Below are 24762 nucleotides of genomic sequence, written 5' to 3'. Positions count from 1 at the left end.
AATCTACCAAAAGGATCATACACCATGACCAAGTGGGATTCATCCCAGGGATGCAAGGATGGTACAACATTTGAAAATTCATCAACATCATCCACCACATCAACAAAAAGAAAGACAAAAACCACATGATCATCTCCATAGATGCTGAAAAAGCATTCAACATTATCTTGACTATATTCCTTATGCTATACATTACATCCCGGTTACTTATTTATTACAGCCTGGTAGGGTGATAGCTGGAACCTCGAATTATGTATATAAATGTTCTACCACTGTGTTGTACACTTGAAACTAATGTAATGTAATACTGTGCGTCAACTACCCTTCAATAAAAAAATAATTATTAAAAAAAAAAAAAGCATTCAACAAAATTCAACATCCTTTCATGATAAAAACTCTCAACAAAATGGGCATAGAGGGCAAGTACCTCAACACCATAAAGGCCATATATGATAAACCCACAGCTAAATCATACTGAACAGCGAAAGGCTGAAAGCTTTTCCTCTGAGATCGTGAACAACACAGGGATGCCCACTCTCCCCACTGTTATTCAATGTGGTACTGGAGGTCCTAGGCTTGGCAATCAGACAAAAGAAAGAAATACAAGGGATCCAGATTGGTAAAGAAGAAGTCAAACTGTTACTATTTGCAGATGACATGATATATTACATAAAAAACCCTAAAGACTCCACTGCAAAACTACTAGAACTAATATCGGAATTCAGCCAAGTTGCTGGAAACAAAATTAACACACAGAATTCTGTAGCTTTCCTATAAACTAACAATGAACTAATAGAAAAAGAAATCAGGAAAACAATTCCATTCACAATAGCATAAAAAAGAATAAAATACCTAGGAATAAACCTAACCAAGGAAGTGAAAGGCCTATACCCTGAAAACTATAAGACACTCTTAAGAGAAATTGAAGAGGTCACTAACAAATGGAAATTCATTCCATGCTCCTGGCTAGGAAGAATTAATATCGTCAAAATGGCCATCCTGCCCAAAGCAATATACAGATTCGATGCAATCCCTATCAAATTACCAACAGCATTCTTCAATGAACTGGAACATATAGTTCAAAGATTCATATGGAACCGTCAAAGACCCCGAATAGCCAACGGAATCCTGAGAAGAAAGAATAAAGTGGGGGGATCTCACTCCCCAACTTCAATCTCTACTACACAGCCACAGTAATCAAAACAATTTGGTACTGGCACAAGAACAGAGCCACAGACCAGTGGAACAGAATAGAGACTCCAGACATTAACCCAAACATATATGGCCAAATAATATTTAATAAAGGAGCCATGGACATACAATGGGGAAATGACAGTCTCTTCAACAGATGGTGCTGGCAAAAATGGACAGTTCCATGGAAGTGAATGAAACTGGATCACTGTCTAACCCCATACACAAAAGTAAACTCCAAATGGATCAAAGACCTGAATGTAAGTTATGAAACCATGGAACTCTTAGAAAAAAACATAGGCAAAAATCTCTTAGAGATAAACATGAGTGACCTCTTCTTGAACATATCTCCCATGGCAAGGGAAACAAAAGTAATACTGAATTAATGGGACTATATCAAGCTGAAAAGCGTTTGTACAGCAAAGGACACCATCAACAGAACAAAAAGGTATCCTACAGTATGGGAGAAGATATTCATAAATGACAGATCCGATAAAGGATTGACATTCAAAATATATAAAGAGCTCACATGCCTCAACAAACAGAAAGCAAATAATCAAATTAAAAATGGGCAGAGGAGCTGAATAGACATTTCTGTAAAGAAGAAATCCAGATGGCCAACAGGCACATGAAAAGATGCTCCACATCGCTAATTATCAGAGAAATGCAAATTAAAACCACAGTGAGATATCACCTCACACCAGTAAGGATCACCATCATTGAAAAGACAAACAACAACAAATGTTGGCCAGGTTGTGGAGAAAGGGGAACCCTCCTACACTGCTGGTGGGAATGTATATTAGTTCAACCATTGTGGAAAGCAGTATGGAGGTTCCTCAGAATGCTCAAAATAGAAATACCATTTGACCCTGGAACTCCACTTCTAGGAATTTACCCTAAGAATGCAGCACTCAAGTTTGAAAAAGACAGATGCACCCCTATGTTTATCACTGCAGTGTTTACAATAGCCAAGATAGGGAAGCAACCTAAATGTCCATCAGTAGATGAATGGATAAAGAAGAGGTGGTACATATACACAATGGAATATTAAGCAGCCTTAAGAAAAAAACAGATCCTACCATTTGCAACAACATGGATGGAGCTAGAGGGTATTATGCTCAGTGAAATAAGCCAGGCGGAGAAAGACAAGTACCAAATGATTTCACTCATATGTGGAGTATAAGAACAAAGGAAAACTGAAGGAAAAAACAGCAGCAGAATCACAGAACCCAGGAATGCATTATAGTTACCAAAGGGAAGGGGACAGGGACGATGGGTGGGAAGGGAGGGATAAGGGTGGGGAGAAAGAAAGTTGGCATTATGATTAGCATGTATAGTGCGTGGGGGGCACGTGGAGAGCTGCACAACACAGAGAAGACAAATAGTGATTTTAAAGCATCTTACTACGCTGATGGACAGTGACTGTGAAGGGGTATGTGTGGGGGACTTGGTGAAGGGGGGAACCTAGTAAACATAATGTTCTTTCAGTAATTGTAGATTAATGATACCAAGAGAAAAACCTACAAGTAGCTGCTACACACTTGAGTTGAATAGATGTTTCTAACATTAAAATAGATCTGTAATCAAAATATTCATGCAACATTATAAGGATTACATTATTTTTAATGCATTCAAAATTTTTTTTGACATTGTGTGGTGTGAAATTGCACTTTCCAGTGAAAAGTTTGGCCCAAATTATTGACTCAGATAAATCACAGTCAATCCCCAAGTTTTATTTTACAGAATAAATCCATGAAAGTAAGTCTGAAAAAAAAACCCTACAAGTAGCTGCTACACACTTGAGTTGAATAGATGTTTCTAATATTATAGTAGATCTGTAATCAAAATATTCATGCAAAATTATAAGGATTACATTATTTTTAATGTATTCAAAGTTTTTTTTGACAGGGTGTGGTGTGAAGTTTCATTTTCCATTGAAAAGTTTGGCCCAAATTATTGACTCAGATAAAGCACAGTCAATCCCTAAGTTTTATTTTTACAGAATAATCCATGAATGTAAGTCTGAAAAAAATGCATCTTGATCACGAGGATTCTTACATTACAGAATATTGGTCTGGCCTCCCCTAGGTTTTTAAAATTTAATGTTTTGATAGCAGTCTTAAACATCTGAGTTGTAGAGCTGCCTGGACCTGATCTCAATCTCCCGGTTTCTATGTCAAGAACATTAAAATTTATAGAACACTGATCAGGAGAAAGTAAGATTCTTGGAACATTTTTTTCATCATTCCTTTCATTGATACCAACTGCCTATCCCATCACTATAACTCTTCTTGCTGGATTTTAAAGGCTTCTATAACTGTAGTCCAAACTATCAACTCAATCCTTCATCCTTACTGCATTATTAGCGGGCTGTCCTGACCTCTTGCAAGAGAATCCTGTTTTGCCTTACTGTAAACCTTATTTCTTGGTATTCCACAACAAGGCTTATATTAGTATTTTGCATGGAATTATTCTTCATTGTTTGAGAATGTCCTATATATTACAGAAAATTTAGCATCTCTAACTCCCACCATCCAAATGACAATATCAGTTCCTCCATATTGTGAGTCATGTGACAACTAAAAGTACTGCCACACCTTTCAAAACAACATTTAGCATACTGCCTTGAGTTGAGAATCCCTGAATCAAATTAGTTTACACAACTTTCTCAAGGAAGACACTACTTCAAATCACACCCACATGGTTTGTACTGCCTATAATGTCTTCTTCATCATCCATGCCCTTTCTTTGCCTGGTGGGAGATACTCATCCTTAAAAGATCAGTGTTAATGTCCACTTTCTAGGAAAGTTTTACTCCATGAGTCAGGGAGAATTTGTTTTAAATTCCTTTGTATTGCCATAGCTCTTGCAGATAGCATCACCATAACCTTGTGAATAAATGCCTATCTCACTTTCACACTAATTGTGACCTTCGTCATCCATTCTCATGTTCCTAGCATCTAGGCCAATGAATGGAAGAAAACATGTTTACTTCATTAGGGGAAGTGTAATTGTAAAAGAAAATGAAAAAAAAAGTAAGTTAGAAAAAAGGAGGGAAAAACAGAAAAGACAAGGAGAGGGGGAAAGAAAACATACAAATGAGAGGAAAAGGAAAAGAAGTAAAGGAAATAGGAGGAAGGGTAAAGGAAAAGAAATAAAGAAAAAAGAAGAAAGGAAGATAAAGATACAGAAATAAAGGGAGGGGAGTGGAGTGAAGGGAAGTGAAAACATGGGATGGAAAAATCAAAGACAAAAAATTAAGAAATACAAGCGAGAAAAGAGAAAAAAGGGAAGGAAAAAAGAAAAAGAAGGAAGAGAAGAAAGAGTAGGTACAAAAAGAATGGAATGAGGGACTGTGATGGAAAAGACGGCAGAGTAGGACTGCATGGTGGAAACCACCTCTCACATACACAAAAATAAAAACCACCTCTCACATATACAACTAACCCTGAAAGTGACCCAAAGACTGCGGAACAGATTGTCTATACCTGGTGAAGAAGAGAAGACCACAATGAGAAGGGTAAAGTGGCAGAGCCATGATTAATTGGGACTCAAGTCCTTCCCTCATCCCAGCCCATAAACAGGAGGAAGAGGAACACAGAGGGGAGGGGATAAGCACTCAGAAATCCTGTATACCTGGCACTGGAGACCTTCTCTGAGAACATAAGTCCACATTGCAATTGGGTTTGGTGATTAATGGAGCTGGACACCAGGGTGAGTTGGAGCATTCTGGGAGGCTAAAACTCCTGCCCGTTGTGGAGGACAGGCACACTACCTTGGTTCCTTTAAGACCCAACATGGAGAAAGCAGTTTGAAAGATTTGCTAGCAGGAGGAAGTGTGCCAGAAAGGTGACTGAAGGGAGCTTTCTCCAGAGGAGAAAGATCAGGTGGATGATGCTTCAGACCAACTTGTTGGGTGCCTGAGGGAGACAGCTCTAAATGCTCTATCTTCCTCAATGGCAGCATAGCCCTGTGGCACACCACCCTATGCCCTCAACATACCCAGCATGCCTGGTCCAGCAATAGCTGCTATTGCTGAGCAGAGAGCAGAGGGTAACCCCACCCACAATGAATTATATCAGAAGTTCCTCAATGCACACAAAGAGGAAGCTGAGGTGAGCTGATATCCTCTGCTGACAAAGATGAGTCACTAATGGCAGCCAGGCAGAAAAGTTTCTCTACCCACAGCCCACCAACAATTTCAGCTCCACTGCAAAGGGGAACCATGAACTGGTGAGAAAAGAGTCTTGAGTTTCTGGGCAACAAAGGACATCTACTTCATAAAGTCATTACTTTCTAGAGCAGGAGGAATAGCTGATCTAATACAAAAGAAGAAACACAGAAACCCTGACAAAATGAGGATGCTGAGTAATATGTTCTAAACAAAAGAACAAGATAAGACACCAGAATAGAGCTAAATAAAAATGGAAATTACCAGTCTTCTTGACAAAGGTTTCAAAGTAACAGTCACAAAAATGCTCACTGACCTGAGAAAATAATTGATGATCTCAGTGAAAACTTCAACGAAGTAATAGAAGGTCTGAAAAAGAACCACTCAGATCTGAATATAATAACTGAAATGAAAAATACAGTGGAAGTAATGAATAGTAGACTTCTGAAAGAAGAGAAAAGAATCAATGAGATGTAAAATAGAGAACAGGAAAACAACCAAGCTGAGGAACAGAAAGAAAAAATTTCTAAAAAAGAAGATGCTAAGAGAGCTGTGTGACAACTCCACATGAAACAATATTCACATAACAGGAGTCCCAAAAGGAGAAGAGAGAGGCAAAGGAGTAGAAAGTCTATTTGAAGACATAATAGCTGAAAAATTCCCCAGTCCATGGAAGAAAATAGACACCCAGGTCCTGGAAGCACCGAGATCCCTTATCAAAAGGAACCCCTAGCAGACAACACCAAGACCTATGATAATTAACTGGCAAAAATTAAAGATAAAGAGGAGGTACTGAAAGCAGCACAAGAGAAGCAGACAGTTAACTATAAGAGAAACTCTTATAGACCAATCAAAAGACACAGGATGGCAGAATGGGTAAAGAAACATTTATATGCTGCCTCCAAGAGCCTCATTTCAGACCTAAACACATACATAGACTAAGAGTGAAGGGATGCAAAAAGACGTTCTGTACAACAAAAGAAGAAAAAAGCAGGAGTAGCAGTACTTATATCAGACAAAATAGATTTCAAAACAAAACAACAAGAGTGAAAGAAGGATATTACATAATGATAAAAGAGTCAGTCTAACAGTAGGCTATAAAAACTCTAAATATATATGCACCCAATAAAGAAGCAACTAAATATGTAAAAGTTTAACAGACCTAAAGTGGGAAATAGATTGAAATTGTATCAAGCAGCTTTTCAGCTCACAATGGTATGAAACTAGAAATAAATTACATGAAGAAAACAAAAAAACACCCCACAAACGCAAGGAGCCTGAACAACATACTTCTAAATAATCAATGCATCAATTAATAAATCAAAGAGAAAATAAAAAATACACAGACACAAATGAAAAGAGAAACACAACAGTTCAAAATATGTGCGATGCAGCAAAAGCAGTTCTAAGAGGGGGGTAACAGCAATACAAGCCTACCTCGAGAAACAAGAAAACACCCAATAAACAATCTGAACTCATATTTAAAGAAATTAGCAAAAAAAGAACAAATGAAACCCAAAGTTTGTAGGAGAGACATAATAAAATTCAGAGCAAAAATAAATAAAATACAGCAAAATAAAAGAATAGAAAAGAAAATGAATGAAACCACGATATGGTTCTTTGAGGAGATAAACAAAATAGACAAACCCTTAGCCAGACATTAGGGAAAAAAAGACAGAAACTAAGAAGGAATAGTCACAACACATATCACAGAAATACAAATAATTATGAGAATTCTATGAAAAGTATATGTTAATAAATTAGACAACCTAAAAGAAATGTACAAATTACTAGAAAAGTATGATCTTCCAAGTCTGACCTAGGAAGAAACGAAGTATTTGACCAGACTAATTACCAGTAAGGAAATTGAACTGGAAATCAAAAGCTCCCAACTAACAAAAATCCAGGAACAGATGGCTTCACAGCTGAATTCTATGAAACACTTAAAGAAGAGCAGATACCCATCCTTCTTAAAGTATTCCAAAAAGTAGAAGAAGAGAAAATACTTACAAACTCATTCTATGAGGCCATCATTCTAATACCAAAACCAAAGACAATACAAAAATAGAAACTTAAAGACCGATATCCTTGATGAACATAGATGCAAAAATCATCAACAAAATTTTAGAAAACCAAATTGAAAAATATGATGGATGAGTCATCCATCATAACCATGTGGGATTTATTCCAGAGATGCAAGGATGAAGGTACAATATTCATAAATCCATCAATATCATATACCACATTGACAAAAGGAAGGATAAAAACCATATGATCATCCTAACAGAAGTTGAAAAATCATTTGACAAAATTCAACATCCATTCATGATAAAAACTCTCCACAAAATGGGTATAAAGGTATGTACCTCACTATAATAAAGACAATATAATAAGACAAACCCACAGCTAACATCATAATGAATAGTGAAAAGCTAAAAGATTTTCTTCTAAGATCAGGGACAAGACAAGGATATCCACATTCACCACTTTTATTCAACATAGTACTGGAAGTTTTAGATATGGCAATGAGACAAGATAAAGGGATAAATGTCATCCAAGTTGGTAAGGAAGAAGTAAACCTGCCACTGTTTGAAAATTGCATGACACAGTATATAGAAAACCCTGAAGACTTCACCAAAATCTATTAGAACTAATAACTGGATTCAGCAGAGTTGCAGGAAAAAAATCAATATACAGAAATCTGTTGCATTCCTGTATACTAACAACAAACCAGTAGAAGGAGATATCAGGAAAACAATACTATTTATAATTTCGTCAAGGAGAATCAAATACTTAGGAATAAACTTAATCAACAAGGTAGAAAACCTGTATTGTAAAATCTATAACACGAAAGAAATTGAAGACACAAATAAGTAGAAATCTACTACATGTGTTGTGAAATCTACTACTTATTGTGAAGACACAAATAAGTAAAAATCTACTGAGATGAGAAGAGAATACAAATAACCAGAACATGGTGAAAACTGAGGATGGAGAAGACAGAAGTGTTTTGAAAATTTCCCAAAGACACTCAGCATGACTCTTGTTTTCTTTTCACCAGGTTCCCTCTTATCCAGTAGCATACCCAACAGTGTCCGAACCTAGGGCCAACTGATGAAGCACTTACCAGGATTGTCAGGCTGCATGATGGCCATGACAAAGGTGTGAGGAAAGAGCATGGCTGCACTCTTCCTCATGCCCTGAAGCTGCACAGTGTTGCCCTGGAACATGACCCCATGCACATCAGTCTCCGTGCCCAGGCCAAGCAGGTGCCAGGCCACTGTGTCACCCTTGCACATGTCCAGCCTGGGCAGGTTAGAGAACAGAAACCCGTTAATGGCTGGAAAACAAAAAACACAAGACAGGATGGGGAGATGAAACCAGAATGCCCAGGCACTGGCCAGCCACATGGCATCAGCTTTGTACTATGGTTTCCTACAATTTCAAATTTCTGAGTCATCCTCAACATTTTTGCCTTCTTCCATAAACCACATTAGTTCTACTTATGAAAATCTACCTCTTTTGGATAAGAGCCTAACTGGCATCTCTGGCCTCACTTTCTGTCCCCTCATCCACTCTGCTCCACATCTTTGCAAAATTGAACTATTCCCACGACCAGAATTCCTTCATAAACACACACGAAACTATCAATCTCTCCTATTCCCACTCTCTTGAAACTCTCCTCCTTTGGCTTTTGTAGCATCACAGTTTTCTGGTTCTCTTACAACCTCTATGATTGTTCCTCCTCCAACTTGTTCTCAATTTCAATCCCTCTGTAAAGGGTAATGGTTCCCCCAAGGTTCCATTATCAGTTTTCAATCTGTCTCCTCCTCTTCATCCTCACTGCTACTGCCATGGTTCTGGCCCTCATTATTTCTGGATTGAACTCCTGCAATAGCACTTTCGAGGCACATCTGCTTACAGTCTGCCCTCTCTTACACACTCATACCACTATCCTGTTAGCTTTATTTGCCTTTGCATCTCCAAGGCTTTAAACATGGCAGGTGCTTAGAAAACACTTGTTGACTTTCCATATGCTTCTCCCTCTTACTGGAATAAACTTTTCCTCTAGTGTCTCTCTGTTGCAAACTGATACTCATTCTTCATGCCCCCGTTCAAATAACACCTCTGGAATGAAATATTCCTCCCAACAAAATTCTTCTATATCACTACCCACATAGTTCAACTCTAATCTATCTTCCACACTAGCCTGACCTTGCAGGAAACACATCATTTTTCTTCATGTTTCCTGGTACTAATCAGATGATCCATAAATTCAAAATGGAATGAACATGTTTTGAACAAGAATTACCTTTTACATCTGATATAACTGACTTGATGGGAACCAATAAATGGAGCAAAAGATAACACCTTTAGTCATGATCCCCCTTCTGCCCTCCACATTCCCCTCAGATATACAGGGAAGTCTGCTTGAAGCTGACCCTTTTTCAATATCCACTGGAACAAGCTTTAATGAGTACCTTATTTGGTAGTTCCCTGGAATGCTGACAGGAATACTGCTAACCTACTGATTTTGCTTCCCTTAACTGTAATGTCTGATTACAATCCTGTCTAGCCTTCAACCTTCAACTTAAGTATTCCCTTCTTCCAGGAATATTTTACTTGATTCTTTCTAATTAATTTTCTCATCTTCTGAACTCTATGTCAGTTAAAAGCTGTTTCACACAATTTAGCACTTAATTATAGTCTGTCTTGGATTACTCTACAATTGTTTCATGGTTGTTATTAGTCGTATTGCAAATGCTGGGAGCTCCTTGGAAAGTGGGACCTTTATCTTCCCATTTATTTATTCACCCACCCACTCATTAATTTGATAGGTCACTGATTCAATAAACATTTACCATGTATGAAACAGTGTAGCAAATAAAAAGGTAAGCAACAAACAATATTTACCTTCAAGGAGAATACACCCCAGCAGAAGTAAAAAGCCATGTAACAAACAACTACAATATTTAGTAGTGTATTGAATTTTCTATTAAAATAGTCTGATAAAAATGCAATAGTAATTCAGAAGGTGTCATCACCCTGAAATTAGGTGATAAAAATGGTTACATGAAGGAGGTAGCTTTTGAGTAGGGATTCAAAGAATGGGAAGAATTTCCACAGGCTGAGGGCAAAGATGTAAGGTGGGGCATTTATAGTAGAAGGCAAATGACTGCAAAATCATGTAATCATAAAAATAGAAGGTTTTTCCACATATAGAAAAAACTAACCCTTTTTGTCTGTAGTATGAGTTTGGGGAGTGAGGGTAGTGGGTAATAAGAGAGAATGACATAAAACCAGTATCATCCCAGTTCACACTCCTCATTCTCTTGTCAATTCAGTGTTTGCAATCCTCACTTCACAGTACATTTTTTCAGTGTATTTTATACATGTAACACAGGACACAGCAGCAATAAGGTGCTAAGTATAAGACTGTCTTGGGTTTGATCTCTCAATGTAGCCCTTCTCTTAGTCAAACTTGACCAATGGGATCAGTGCTTTCAGAGATGGATCATGATTAAGTTTAAGTTAGATTTTACTTGTAACTTCTCAATTGTAGTTCAGGGCAAAAGTACTTCCCATACCATGCATCCTATTGGAGTCTTGGAAACCTTTGATGTCCTCTAAGAGCAGCCGGGAATCCAACATAGCAGCCGCTTGATTGGCATTGCTGTACCAGCTCTTGTTCTCATCGAACACAGTGAAAAGGAGGAAGAATTCTTTATCCACTCCTTTCTGAAGGCCCAGTGGAAGAGAACAGAGGGAGGAATGACAATGGTTTCAGTAGTGGTGGACTGTGCAGCTCCTGAACCAATGATCCCTGATTCTTCCTCAATCTTTTCCCAGAGAAGAGGCAAGCTCACATCTCCTTCCTAGAGCTGAAATTGTTGCTAGGTAGTTTTCCCTCAAGTAACCTCAAATCACAAGTGGGTGGAGGAATTAGAATAATGTGACAAGACAGGAGAGGAGAAATGTATGAAAGGGGGCAGGGAAGAAGTAAAAGATGAGGACTATAGAGAAGAGGTACAGAGTTATTGAAGAGAACCTGAAGTCACCTGGGAAGAGGATTGGCGAAAAGTGGCTAAGAGAGCAGGGCAGAATTCTGGGGGAGGTGATTCAAAAGTAGGATAAAAATTATTATTATTATGGATATACTATTTTTATTATTGTTAATTATTATTATTACTGCTAAAATGTACTGAGTGCTTGCTATATAACACTCTGCTAAGTACTTATATGGATTATTTTAATTAATCTACACAGAAACCCAAGATACCTTCTTCCATTTTTAACCTATAACTACAGATGAGGAAACTAAGGAAAAGCAAGGTTAAGTAACTTGCCCAAGGTTACACAAGTGGAAATAGTGAGCTATATATGAAATAAGACAACCAAATATTGAAGCATATATAGGAATTAGGAGCAAGGTTTAGAGGCTGATAAGGTTTTTTTTTAATGAGGAGATGATAGAAGGATATAAAATAGAAAAGAGAGATCATTTGTGGAGTATAACAATGAAGCAAAACTGAAGGAACAAAATAGCAGCAGATTCACAGACTCCAAGAAGGGACTAGCAGTTACCAAAGGGGAGGAGAGGGGGAAGATGGGTGGGGAAGGAAGTAGAAGGGGATTGAGGGGTATTACGATTAGTTCACATGGTGTGGGAGAGGTCAAGGGGAAGACAGTGTAGCACAGAGAAGACAAGTAGTGACTTTGTGGCATCTTACTATGATGATGGACAGTGACTGCAATGGGTTATGGGGGGACTCGATAATATGGTTAAATGTAGTAACCACATTGTTTTTCTTGTGAAACCTTCATAAGAGTCTATATCAATTACACTTTAATTTAAAAAATAGAGTGGAGAGAGCACGATGGAATTAATGATGGTGGCATGAGAGGTGAGACAGAAACCACCTCCTAAAACCACATATAATATATAAATATAGCAAATACAACTTATCCTGAAAAAGCAACAGGAAAGAAGGCTGCAACAAACTGCTTACAACTGGAGAAAAAAGCAGAGCTCATGGAAAATGGTAAAGTGCCAAAGCCACAATCTGGTGGGACCCAAGTCCTTCCCCCACACAAGCTTACCAGCCAGAGGAAGAAAAATGAGACAGGGAGCAGATGGAGGCCTAGGACTACTGAACACTGAGCCCTGGAGATCTCCTCTGGGAGCACGAACCTACATTACATAGTGCTCTAGAGATTAGTGGGATTGGAAAGCTAAAACAGGCAGAATACTTGGAGAGACTGAAATTCCAGCCACTTGTGGAGATCAGTTACCCACAACCAGCCACTCTGGGACAAAAGAAAGGTGAGCACTCTGAGAGACTTTCCAACAGCAAGAGGGCTGCTAAATGGAGAAGGATTGCACAGAGATTGTTGCTCAGGAGAAAGGATAGGTGGATGAAATTGCCCCAGCACACTCAGCCCAGCAGGTTGGGAATGTTCAGGAGCTTCAGACACTCCATCCGTCTGACTGGCAATGCACCTCCGAGGCCCCACTCCTTCCTACCACCTGGCACCATCTTGGAAACCTGCTGACCCCACCATTAAGCCAGGCCACCTAGAGGGTAGCCCTGCCTAGGGAAGTTAGTGGGGTGTAGCACAGACTCCTTGCATGCTCAGTGCACTGGCCCTGGAAGTGGAAACAAGTACTCTAGGCATGAAGCAGGAAAGAGCTCTTTCTTCCCAGCAGGCACCAGAACCAGTCACCTGTGACACCCGCCTTTGCTCCAGGGGATAAGCAGATCCAAAGAGCAGACATTCTGGGCAGTCAAGGGTGCCACCTACATCAAATTATTGCAAATAATATCAAAAGAACCTGGTACAAACAAAAATCCCACAAACATCAGAAAGAGGGCAAAGTGAAACTGAACTCACCAATCTTCCTGGAAAAGATTTCAAAATAAAAATCATAAACATGCTAATGGAGGTACAGAAAAATATTCAAGAACTCAGGAACGAATTTAGAACAGAGATCCAATAATTGAAGAGCACAATGGAGGGTATTAAAAGCAGATTACATATGGTGGAGGAGACAAGAAATGAAATAGAAACTAGGGAAGCGGAATACAAAGAAGCTGAGGCACAGAGAGGAAAACTATCTCTAGGAATGAAAAGAATACTGACATAACTGTGTGACCAATCCAAATGGAACAATATTCATATCATAAGGGTATGAGAAGAAGAGGAGAGAAAAAGGGATAGAAAGTGTCTTTGAGGAGGTAATTGCTGAAAACTTCCCCAATCTGGGGAAGGAGATAGTCTCTGAGGTCAGATCTCTCAACAAAAGGGACCCAAGGAAGACAACACCAAGACATATAGTAATTAAAATGGCAAAGATCAAGGATAAGTACAGAGTATTAAAAGCAGCCAGAGAGAGAGAAAAATGATCACATACAAAGGAAACCGAACAGGCTATCATCAGAATTCTCAACAGAAACCTAACAGGCCAGAAGGTAGTGGCATGATATATTTAATGTAATGAAACAGAAGGGCCTCAAACCAAGAATACTCTACCTGGCAAGATTATAATTTAAATTTGAAAGAGGGATTAAACAATTTCCAGATAAGCAAAAGTTGAGAGAATTTACTGACCACAAACGATCTCTACAGTGTACTTTGGAGGGACTACTATAGACAGAAGTGTTCCTAAAGCTAAATAGCTGTCAGCAGAGGAAATGAAACCACAGTAAATGAAGTAGAAAAATTAATTATGAAGCAAATTCAAAATTAATTCAACTACCCACAAAGTCACTCAATGGATATACAAAGAGTACAGAATTTGATACCTAATACATAAAGAATGGAGGAGGAAGAAAAAAGAAGAACTTTTAGATTGTGTTTGTAATAGCATACTAAGTGAGTTAAGTTATACTGTTAGATAAAAAAGAATCAAGTCTTGAACCTTTCGTAACTATGAATCTAAGCCTGCAATGGAAAGAAGTACATATATCTATAATCACCCTAAATGTAAATGGTCTGAGTAAACGAATCAAAACACATAGTGGCACTGAATGGATAAAAAAAGTCCCATCCATATGCTGCCTAAAAGAGACTCACTTCAACTGAAAGACATACACAGACTAAAAGTGAAGGGATGGGAAAAATATTTCATGCAAGTAGTAGGGAGAAAAAAACAACAAGTGCAGTACTTGTGTCAGACAAAATAGACTTCAAAACAAAGTAACAAGAGACAAAGGACATTACATAATGATAAGGGGGTCAGTCTAAAAAGAGGATATAACCATTATAAATATCTATGCACCCAATATAGGAGCACCTACATATGTGAAACAAATACTAACATAATTAAAAGAGGAAATAGAATGGAATACGTTCATTTTAGATGACTTCAACACACCACTCATTCCAAAGGACAGATTGACCAGACAGAACATAAGTAAGCAGAAAGAGGCACTGAACAACACATTAGAACAGATGGACCTAACAGACATCTACAGAAAAGCAGCAGGATGCACATTATTCTCAAGTGCACATGGAACACTTTTAAGAATAGATCATTTACTAGGCCACAACAAGAGTCTCAGTAAATTCAGAAGAATTGAAGTTTTAAAAACAGCTTCTCAGAATACAAAGGTATGAAAGTGGAAATAAATTATGCAAAGAAAACAAAAAATCTCACAAACACATGGATGCTTAATGACATGCTCTAAAATAATCAATGGATCAACGACCAAATAAAAACAGAGATCACACAATATATGGAGACAAATGAAAGCAATAACACAACACTGCAAAATCTGTGGGATTCAGTGAAGGCTGTTCAAACAGGGAAGTATATATATTGCAACACAGGCCTATCTGAAGAGAGAACAATCCCAATTATACAGTCTAAACCCACAATTTATAAAATTAGACAAAGGAGAATGAGGCACAATGCCAGTAGAAGGTGGGACATAATAAAGATTAGAGTAGAAATAAATAAAATGGAGAAGAATAAAAGAATAGAAAGAATGAATGGAACCAGGAACTTGTTCTTTGAGAAAACAAACAAAATAGATAAACCTCTAGCCAGACTTATCAAGAAAAAAGGAAAGTCTACACACATAAACTGAATCAGAAATGAGAAAGGAAAAATCACTACAAAAACAACAAAAATACAAATAATTTTTAGAGAATACTATGAAAATTATATGCTAACAAATTGGATAACCGAGAAGAAATGGACCACTTTCTAGAAAAATACAACCTTCCAAGGGTGACTGAGAAATATACAGAAAACCTTAACAGACCAATTACCAGCAATGAAATGGTACTGGGAATAAAAAACTTCATAAGAACAAAATGCCTGGACCAGATGGCTTCACCATTGAATTTTATCAAATATTTGCTGAAGGCCTAATACCCATTCTCCTTAAAGTTTTCCAAAAAGTAGAAGAGGGAACACTTCCAAAGTAATTCTATGAGAGCAGCATCACTCTAATAACCAAACCAGGCAAAGACACCATAAAAAAGAAAATTACAGACCAATATTCCTGATCAATATAGATGGAAAAATACTCAACAAAATATTAGCAAACTGAATTCAAAAATATATCAAAAAATCATCCATTATGATCAAGTATGATTTATTGCAATCATGCAAGGATGTTACAATATTCAAAAATCCATCAACATCATATACCACATCAACATAAGACAAAAATCACATGATCATCTCTGTAGATGCTGAAAAAGCATTTGACAAAATTCAACATCCTATCACAATAAAAACTCTCAAGAAAATGTGTATAGAGAGCAAGTACCTCAACATAATAAAGCCTATATATGACAAACCCACAGCCAATATCATACCTAATAGTAAAAAGCTGAAAGCTTTTCCTTTAAGATGGGGAACAAGACAAGGATGCCCACTGCCCCACTTTAATTCAACATAGTACTGGAGATCCTAGCCATGGCAATCAGACAATGCAAAGAAATAAAAGGCATCCAGACTGGTAAGGAAAGTCAAACCATTACTGTTTGCAGATGACATTGTATTGTACATAAAAAACCCTAAAGAATACACTCCAAAACTACTAGATCTAATATCTGAATTCAGCAAAGTTGCAGGATACAAGATTAATAAGCAGAAATCTGTTGCATTCCTATACACTAACAATGAACTAACAGAAAGAGAAATAAAGAAAACAATTCCATTCACAATTGCATCAAAAAGAATAAAATACCTAGGAATAAACCTAACCAAGGAAGTGAAAGAACTATAGCCTGAACATTACAAGGCACTCATGAGAGAAATTAAAGAAGACACCAATAAATGGAAATACATCTGTGCTCATGGATAGGAAGAATTAATATTATCAAAATGGCCATGCTACCTAAAGCAATCTACAGATTCAATGCAATCCCCATCAAAACACAAATGGCATTCTTCAAATAACTGGAACAATTAGTTCTAAAATTCATAAGGAACCACAAAAGTCCACGAAGAGACAAAGCAATTCTGAGAAGAAAGAATAAAGCTGGTAGGATTATGCTCCTTGACTTCAAGCTCTACTACAAAGCCACAGTAATCAAGACAATTTGGTACTGAAACAAGAACAGACCCATAGATCAATCGAACAAAATAAAGATCCCAGATATAAACCTAAGCGTATATGGTCACTTAAAATACCATAAAGGAGTAATGGATATACAATGGAAAAATGACAGCCTCTTCAACAAGTGATGTTGGCAAAACTGGTCAGTACATGTAAGAAAATGAAACTGGATTATTGTCTAACTCCATACTCAGAAGTAAACTTGAAATGGATCAAAGACCTGAACCTAAGTCATGAAACCATGAAACTCTTAGAAGAAAACATAAGCAAAAATATCTTGAATATAAACATGAGAAAATTTTTCCTGAACACATCTACTAGGGTAAGGGAAACAAAAGAAAAAATGAACACATGGGACTACATCAAACTAAAAAGCTTCTGTACAGCAAAGGACACCAACAGCAGAACAAACAGGCATCCTACAGTATGGGAGTATATATTCATAAATGACATATCCAACAAGGGGTTAGCATACAAAATATATAAAGAACTAAAATGCTTCAACACCCAAATATCAAATAACCTTATTAAAAAATGGGTGGAGGATCTGAACAGACACTTCTCCAAAGAATAAATTCAGATGGCCAACAGGCACATGAAAATATGCTCCACATTGCTGATTATCAGGGAAATGCAAATAAAACCTCAACGAGATATTATGTCACACCAGTTAGGATGGCCAACATTCAAAAGACAAGGAACAACAAATGTCGGCGAGGTTGTGGAGAAAGGGGAACCCTCCTGCACTGCTGGTGGGAATGTAAACTAGTTCAACCATTGTGGAAAGCAGTATGGAGGTTCCTCAAAAAACTCAAAATATAAGTATCATTTGACCCAGGAATTCCACTCCTAGGAATTAACCATAAGAATGCAGCAGCCCAGTTTGAAAAAGAAATATGCACCCCTATGTTTATCGCAGCACTATTTACAATAGCCAAGAAATGGAAGCAACCTAAGTGTTCATCAGTAGATGAATGGATAAAGAAGAGGTGGTACAAATACACAATGGAATATTATTCAGCCATAAGAAGAAAACAAATCCTACCATTTGCAACAACATGGATGGAGCTAGAGGGTATTATGCTCAGTGAAATAAGCCAGAGAAAGACAAGTACCAAATGATTTTCCTCATTTGTGGCATATAACAACAAAGCAAAACTGAAGGAACAAAACAGCATCAGACACACAGAATCCAAGAAGGGACTCACAATTACCAAAGGGGCACTGTGGGAGATGGTAGGTGGGGAAGGAGGGAAAAGGGGATTCAGTGGTGTTATGACTGGTAAAAATGGTTTGGGGTGGTCACGGGAAAACAATGTAGAACAGAGAAACAAGTAGTGATTCTGTGGCATCTTACCATGCTGATGGACAGTGACTGTGTGGGGTGTGGGGGGGGAACTTGATAAAATGGGTGAATGTAGTAACCACAATGTTTTTCATGTGAAACCTTCATATCGATGAAGCCTTTATTAAAAAAAAAATTTTACAGCAACACCCACAAAAAAAGAAAGGAATACAGACTAAGAAAGAAGTGTATTTGTGAGTGTAAGAACAACATGCAAGATAGCATGAGGTCACCAACTATTATTTTTTGATTCCATAGCTGTTTTCTTTCTATTTCTGCACCTCTAGAACCCAGTTTCATATTTAACTTCTATTCACCAAATCAGCCCTATCCTCCTCCCAGCAGGCCTTGCAACCAGAAATCCTGGAAGTACCTGTTTGCCATCTGCACCCAAGACACCAGCCTTGCACACCAGCAGGGGGCCCACCAGGCCAGAATTTGTATCCCTTATTGGATCTGCAGCAGAAAAGTATATCCAGGTGAGACAGGCAGGATCCTGAGCAGCGGGACCAGCATGTGGGGGTACTGTCCAGCGATATGTTACTTTCTCAAAAGGCTTGGCCACCATGGCATGGTGGGATGAGCCTGCAGGGAAAACATGGGACTCATTTACTCACAGTGGCTAAAGTGAGCATCATTAGTTCCAAACAGCAGAACTAGCAGCAATATGGACTTTTAATACCAAAAAGGATTGTTGGTAGGATTCGAGAGACCTGTTTGGTCTCTGGTTCTACTGCTACTTGTTATATGAACTAGGGAACTTTAAATTTCCCAGTTTATAATTTTCCAAACTTATAGTACCTAAGTATTAAAAGGGCCTTTAAAACTTATTTGGAACACCCCTCATTTGAAAACACACATTCATCTGCTCTTATATATCTACCTCTGTTTAAAAATCTCCAGCGATGGGAGATTCACTAACTAATATCATAGCCTGATTCATCTTTGAGTGGTTCTGATTATGGAACACTTTCTCCTTTCTTTATGTGTGCCTGTATGTGTGGATGTGCTTATGTTATGTATTTATGTGTGTATATATGTAAAAAACACTAAGGTTATAATTTCTTAAAAGGACACAAGTCATGTTCAGACAATGCACAGACATTTTATTTAAAATTTTCAAATTTATTAGTAATCAAAAAAGTACAAATGAAAATATCTAGATAATATCTTGCCTATCAAATTAGGAAAATTTTACAAATTATAATAATCAGGGCTGGGGAGAAGTCACTCAGATGGCATCTACTCCTTTCACTCACCTGTAAAGAGGGTAAATGTAAATGAGAATATTCTTTCTAGGAAAAATGTTAACAAAATGGATCAAAAGAATTAATAAGGTTCATGCCCACAAAAAAATGAGACCTGCAGTACTGACAAGAATGTTCAACCTAGTGCAAATCAAAACAGCTGAGTTTTGTTGTTTACCTACAAGACTGAAATTTTGTTAACTATTAAAATGGATGCTCTATGCTAGTGAAATTATAAGAAAATTGGTCCTTCCTCTTAGCTACTATTGATGGAACTCCAAATGGATGTGACTGGAAATTTTTCTGGAGAGCAATTTGGACATAGACACCAAAAATTTTAATGTGTGTACCATCTGATAGAGCAACTCCACATCTTAAATATATATTCTGAAGAAATAATCATAAATGTGTTCAAAGAAGCATTCAGAAGGTAGTATAATTTAGAATGGTTTAACTTTTCTTTTCTTCATTTTTTTTATTTTGGTATCATTAATCTACAGTTACATGAAGAACATTATGTTTACTAGGCTCCCCCTTCACCAAGTAACTCCCCACAAACCCCTTCACAGTCACTGTCCATCTGCGTAGTAAGATGCTGTAAAATCACTACTTGTATTCTCTGTGTTGCACAGCCCTCCACGTGCCCACCACCACACTATACACGCTAATCGTAATGAAACCTTTCCTTTTCCCCACCCTTAGCCCTCCCTTCCCACACATCCTTCCCAGTCCCTTTCCGTTTGGTAACTGTTAGTCCATTCTTGGGTTCTGTGATTCTGCTGCTGTTTTGTTCCTTCAGTTTTCCTTTGTTCTTATACTCCACATACGAGTGAAATCATTTGGTACTTGTCTTTCTCCGCCTGGCTTATTTCACTGAGCATAATACCCTCTAGCTCCATCCATGTAGTTGCGAATGGTAGGATCTGTTTTTTCTTATGGCTGAGTAATATTCCATTGTGTATATGTACCACCTCTTCTTTATCCATTCATCTACTGATGGACATTTAGGTTGCTTCCATATCTTGGCTATTGTAAATAGTGCAGTGATAAACATAGGGGTGCATTTGTCCTTTTCAAACTGGAGTGCTGCATTCTTCAGGTAAATTCCTAGAAGTGGAATTCCTGGGTCAAATGGTATTTCTATTTTGAGCACTCTGAGGAACCTCCATACTGCTTTCCACAATGGTTGAACTAAATTACATTCCCACCAGCAGTGTAGGAGGGTTCCCCTTTCTCCACACCCTCGCCAACATTTGTTGTTGTTTGTCTTTTGGATGATGGCGATCCTTACTGGTGTGAGGTGATATCTCATTGTGGTTTTAATTTACATTTCTCTGATGATTAGCGATGTGAGCATCTTTTCATGTGCCTGTTGGCCATCTGGATTTCTTCTTTAGAGAACTGTCTATTCAGCTCCTCTGCCCATTTTTTAATCAGATTATTTGCTTTTTGTTTGTTGAGGTGTGTGAGTTCTTTATATATATTGGATGTCAATCCTTTATCGGATCTTTCATTTATGAATATATTCTCCCACACTGTAGGATACCTTTTTATTCTATTGATGGTGTCCTTTGCTGTAAAGAAGCTTTTTAGCTTGATATAGTCCCAATTGTTCATTTTTGCCTTTGTTTCCCTTGCCCAGGGAGATATGTTCATGAAGAAGTCACTCATGTTTATATCCATGAGATTTTTGCCTATGTTTTTTCCTAAGAGTTTTATGGTTTCATGACTTACATTCAGGTCTTTGATCCATTTAGAATTTACTTTTGTGTATGGGGTTAGACCGTGATCCAGTTTCATTCTCTTACATGTAGCTGTCCAGGTTCACCAGCACCATCTGTTGAAGAGACTGTCATTTCCCCCATTGTACGTCCATGGAAACTTTATCACATATTAATTGGCCATATATGTTTGGGTTAATGTCTGGAGTCTCTATTCTGTTCCACTGGTCGGTGGCTCTGTTCTTGTGCCAGTACCAAATTGATTTGATTACTGTGGCTTTGTAGCAGAGCTTGAAGTTGGGGAGTGAGATTCCCCCCCACTTAATTCTTCCTTCTCAGGTTTGCGTTGCCTATTCAGGGTCTTTGACGGTTCCATAAGAATTTTTGAACTATTTGTTCCAGTTTATTGAAGAATGCTGTTGGTAATTTGATAGGGATTGCATTGAATCTGTATATTATTTTAGGCAGGATGCCCATTTTGATGATATTAATTCTTCCTAGCCAGGAGCATGGGATGAGTTTCCATTTGTTAGTGAACTCTTTAATTTCTCTTAAGAGTGTCTTGTAGTTTTCAGGGTATAGGTCTTTCACTTCCTTGGTTAGGTTTATTCCTAGGTATTTTATTGTTTCTGATGCTATTGTGAATGGAATTGTTTTCCTGATTTCTCTTTCTATTAGTTCATTGTTAGTGTATAGGAAAGCTACAGATTTCTGTGTGTTAATTTTGTATCCTGCAAATTTGCTGAATTCCGATATTAGTTCTAGTAGTTTTGCAGTGGAGTCTTTAGGGTTTTTTATGTACAACATCATGTCTTCTGCAAGTAGTGACAGTTTGACTTCTTCTTTACCAATCTGGATTCCTTGTATTTCTTTGTTTTGTCTCATTGACATGGCGAGGACCTCCATTACTATGTTAAATAGCAGTGGGGAGAGTGGCCATCTCTGTCTTTTTCCTGATTTCAGAGGAAAAGCTTTCAGCCTCTCGCGGTTCAGTATGATGTTAGCTGTGTGTTTATCATATATGGCCTATATTATGTTGAGGTACTTGCCCTATATGCCGATTGTGTTGAAAGTTTTTATCATGAATGGATGTAGGATTTTATCGAATACTTTCTCAGTGTCTATGGAGATGATCATGGGGATTTTCTTCTTATTTTTGTTGATGTGGTGGATGATGTTGATGTATTTTCCAAATGTTGTACATTCCTTGCAACCCTGGGATGAATCCCACTTGGTCATGGTGTATGATCCCTTTGATGTATTTTTGAATTCGGTTTGCTAATATTTTGTTGAATATTTTTGCATCTACGTTCATCAGGGATATTGGTCTGTAGTTTTCTTTTTTCGTAGGGTCTTTGCCTGGTTTTGTTATTAGGCTGATGTTGGCTTCAGAGAATGAGTTTGGGAGTATTCCCTCCTCTTCCATTTTTTGGAAAACTTTAAGGAGAATGGGTATTATATCTTCCCTGTATGTCTGATAAAATTCCAAGGTAAATCCATTTGGACCGGGGGTTTTTTTCTTGGGTAGTTTTTTGATTACTGATACAATTTCATTGCTGTTAATTGGTCTGTTTAGATTTTCTGTTTCTTTCTGGGTCAGTCTTGGAAAGTTGTATTTTTCTAGGAAGTTGTGCATTTCTCCTAGGTTTTCCAGCTTGTTAGCATGTAGGTTTTCATAGTATTCTCTAATAATTTTTTGTATTTCTGTAGGGTCCGTTGTGACTTTTCCTTTCTCGTTTCTGATTCTGTTGATGTGTGTTAACTCTCTTTTCCTCTTAATAAGTCTGGCTAGAGGCTTATCTATTTTCTTTATTTTCTCAAAGAACCAGCTCTTGGTTTCATTGATTTTTTCCATTGTTTTGTTCTTCTCAATTTTATTTATTTATTCTCTGATCTTTATTATGTCTCTCCGTCTGCTGATCTTAGGCCTCATTTGTCCTTCTTTTTCCACTTTCAATAATTGTGACCTTAGACTATTCATTTTGGATACTGCTTCCTTCTTTAAATATGCCTGGATTGCTATATACTTTCCTCTTAAGACTGCTTTTGCTGTGTCCCACAGAATTTGGGGCTTTGTGTTGTTGTTGTCATTTGTTTCCATATATTGCGGGATCTCCATTTTAATTTGTTCTTTGATCCATTGATTATTTAGGAGCATGTTGTTAAGCCTCCATGTGTTTGTGAACCTTTTTGCTCTCTTTGTACAATTTACTTCTTCTTTTATGCCTTTGTGGTCTGGAAAGTTGTTTGGTAGGATTTTCAATCTTTTGGCATTTACTGAGGCTCTTTTTGTGGCCTAGTATGTGGTCTATTCTGGAGAATGTTCCATGTGCACTTGAGAAGAATGTGTATCCTGTTGCTTTTGGATGTAGAGTTCTATAGATGTCTATTAGGCCCATCTGTTCTAGCGCGTTCTTCAGTGCCTCTGTGTCCTTACTTATTTTCTGTCTGGTGGATCTGTCCTTTGGAGTGAGTGGTGTGTTGAATTCTCCCAAATTGAATGCATTGCATTCTATTTCCTCCTTTAATTCTGTTAGTATTTGTTTCACGTATATTGGTGCTCCTGTATTGGGTGCATATATGTTTATATTGGTTATATCCTCTTGTTGGACTGAGCCATTTATCATTATGTAATGTCCTTTTTTATCTCTTGTTACTTTGTTTATTTTGAAATCTATTTTGTCTGATACTAGTATTGCAACACCTGCTTTTATCTCTCTGCTATTTGCATGAAATATCTTTCTCCATCCTTTGACATTTAATCTGTGCATGTCTTTGGGTTTGAAGTGGGTCTCTGGTAAGCAGCATATAGATGGGTCTTGCTTTTTTATCCATTCTATTACTCTGTGTCTTTTGATTGGTGCATTCATTCCATTTATATTTAGGGTGATTATTGAAAGATATGTACTAATTGACATTGCAGGCTTTAGATTCGTGGTTACCAAAGGTTCAAAGTTAGCTTGTTTACTACCTTACTGTCTAAAATAACTAGCTTATTGAGCTATTATAAACACAGTCTGATGATTATTTCTCTCCCTTCTCATTCCTCCTCCTCCATTCTTCATATGTTGGGTGTTTTGTTCTGTGCTCTTTTTAGAAGTGCTCCCATCTAGAGCATTCCCTCTAAGATACCCTGTAGAGGTGGTTTGTGGGAGGCAAATTCCTTGAACTTTTGATTGTCTGAGAATTGTTCAATCCCTCCTTCATATTAAATGATAATCGCGCTGGATAGAGTATACTTGGCTCAAGGCCCTTCTGTTTCATTGCGTTAAATATATCATGCCATTCTCTTTAGGCCTGTAAGGTTTCTGTTTAGAACTCTGATAATAGCCTGATGGGTTTTCCTTTGTAGGTGACCTTTTTTCCCTCTCTGGCTTCCTTTAATACTCTGTCCCTGTCCTTGATCTTTGCCATTTTAATTATTATGTGTCTTGGTGTTGACCTCTTTGGATCCCATCTCTTGGGAGTTCTGTGTGCCTCCGTAGTGTGAGCAATTATTTCCTCCCCCATT

At 37.7% G+C, this 24762-nt stretch overlaps 1 protein-coding gene across 2 annotated transcripts in view; it reads right to left on the bottom strand.

Annotated features, from left to right (window-relative positions):
* The window catches only part of HEPH (hephaestin), a 116102-nt gene that overhangs the window by 66522 nt on the left and 24818 nt on the right, over positions 1 to 24762 (bottom strand). For both annotated transcript variants that reach the window (XM_036892750.2, XM_036892752.2), the window contains exons 9-11: positions 18657 to 18868; positions 10951 to 11101; positions 8490 to 8702 (exon numbers count right to left, since the gene is read on the bottom strand). In XM_036892750.2, coding sequence (XP_036748645.2) covers positions 8490 to 8702; positions 10951 to 11101; positions 18657 to 18868 — 576 coding nt within the window. The remainder of the gene's footprint in view (positions 1 to 8489; positions 8703 to 10950; positions 11102 to 18656; positions 18869 to 24762) is intronic.

The sequence above is a fragment of the Manis pentadactyla genome, chromosome X (assembly GCF_030020395.1).
Source record: "Manis pentadactyla isolate mManPen7 chromosome X, mManPen7.hap1, whole genome shotgun sequence".
NCBI classification, from domain to species: domain Eukaryota; kingdom Metazoa; phylum Chordata; class Mammalia; order Pholidota; family Manidae; genus Manis; species Manis pentadactyla.
Note: the sequence above shows the minus strand (reverse complement) of the source record. Positions and strands in the feature narration are given on the sequence as shown.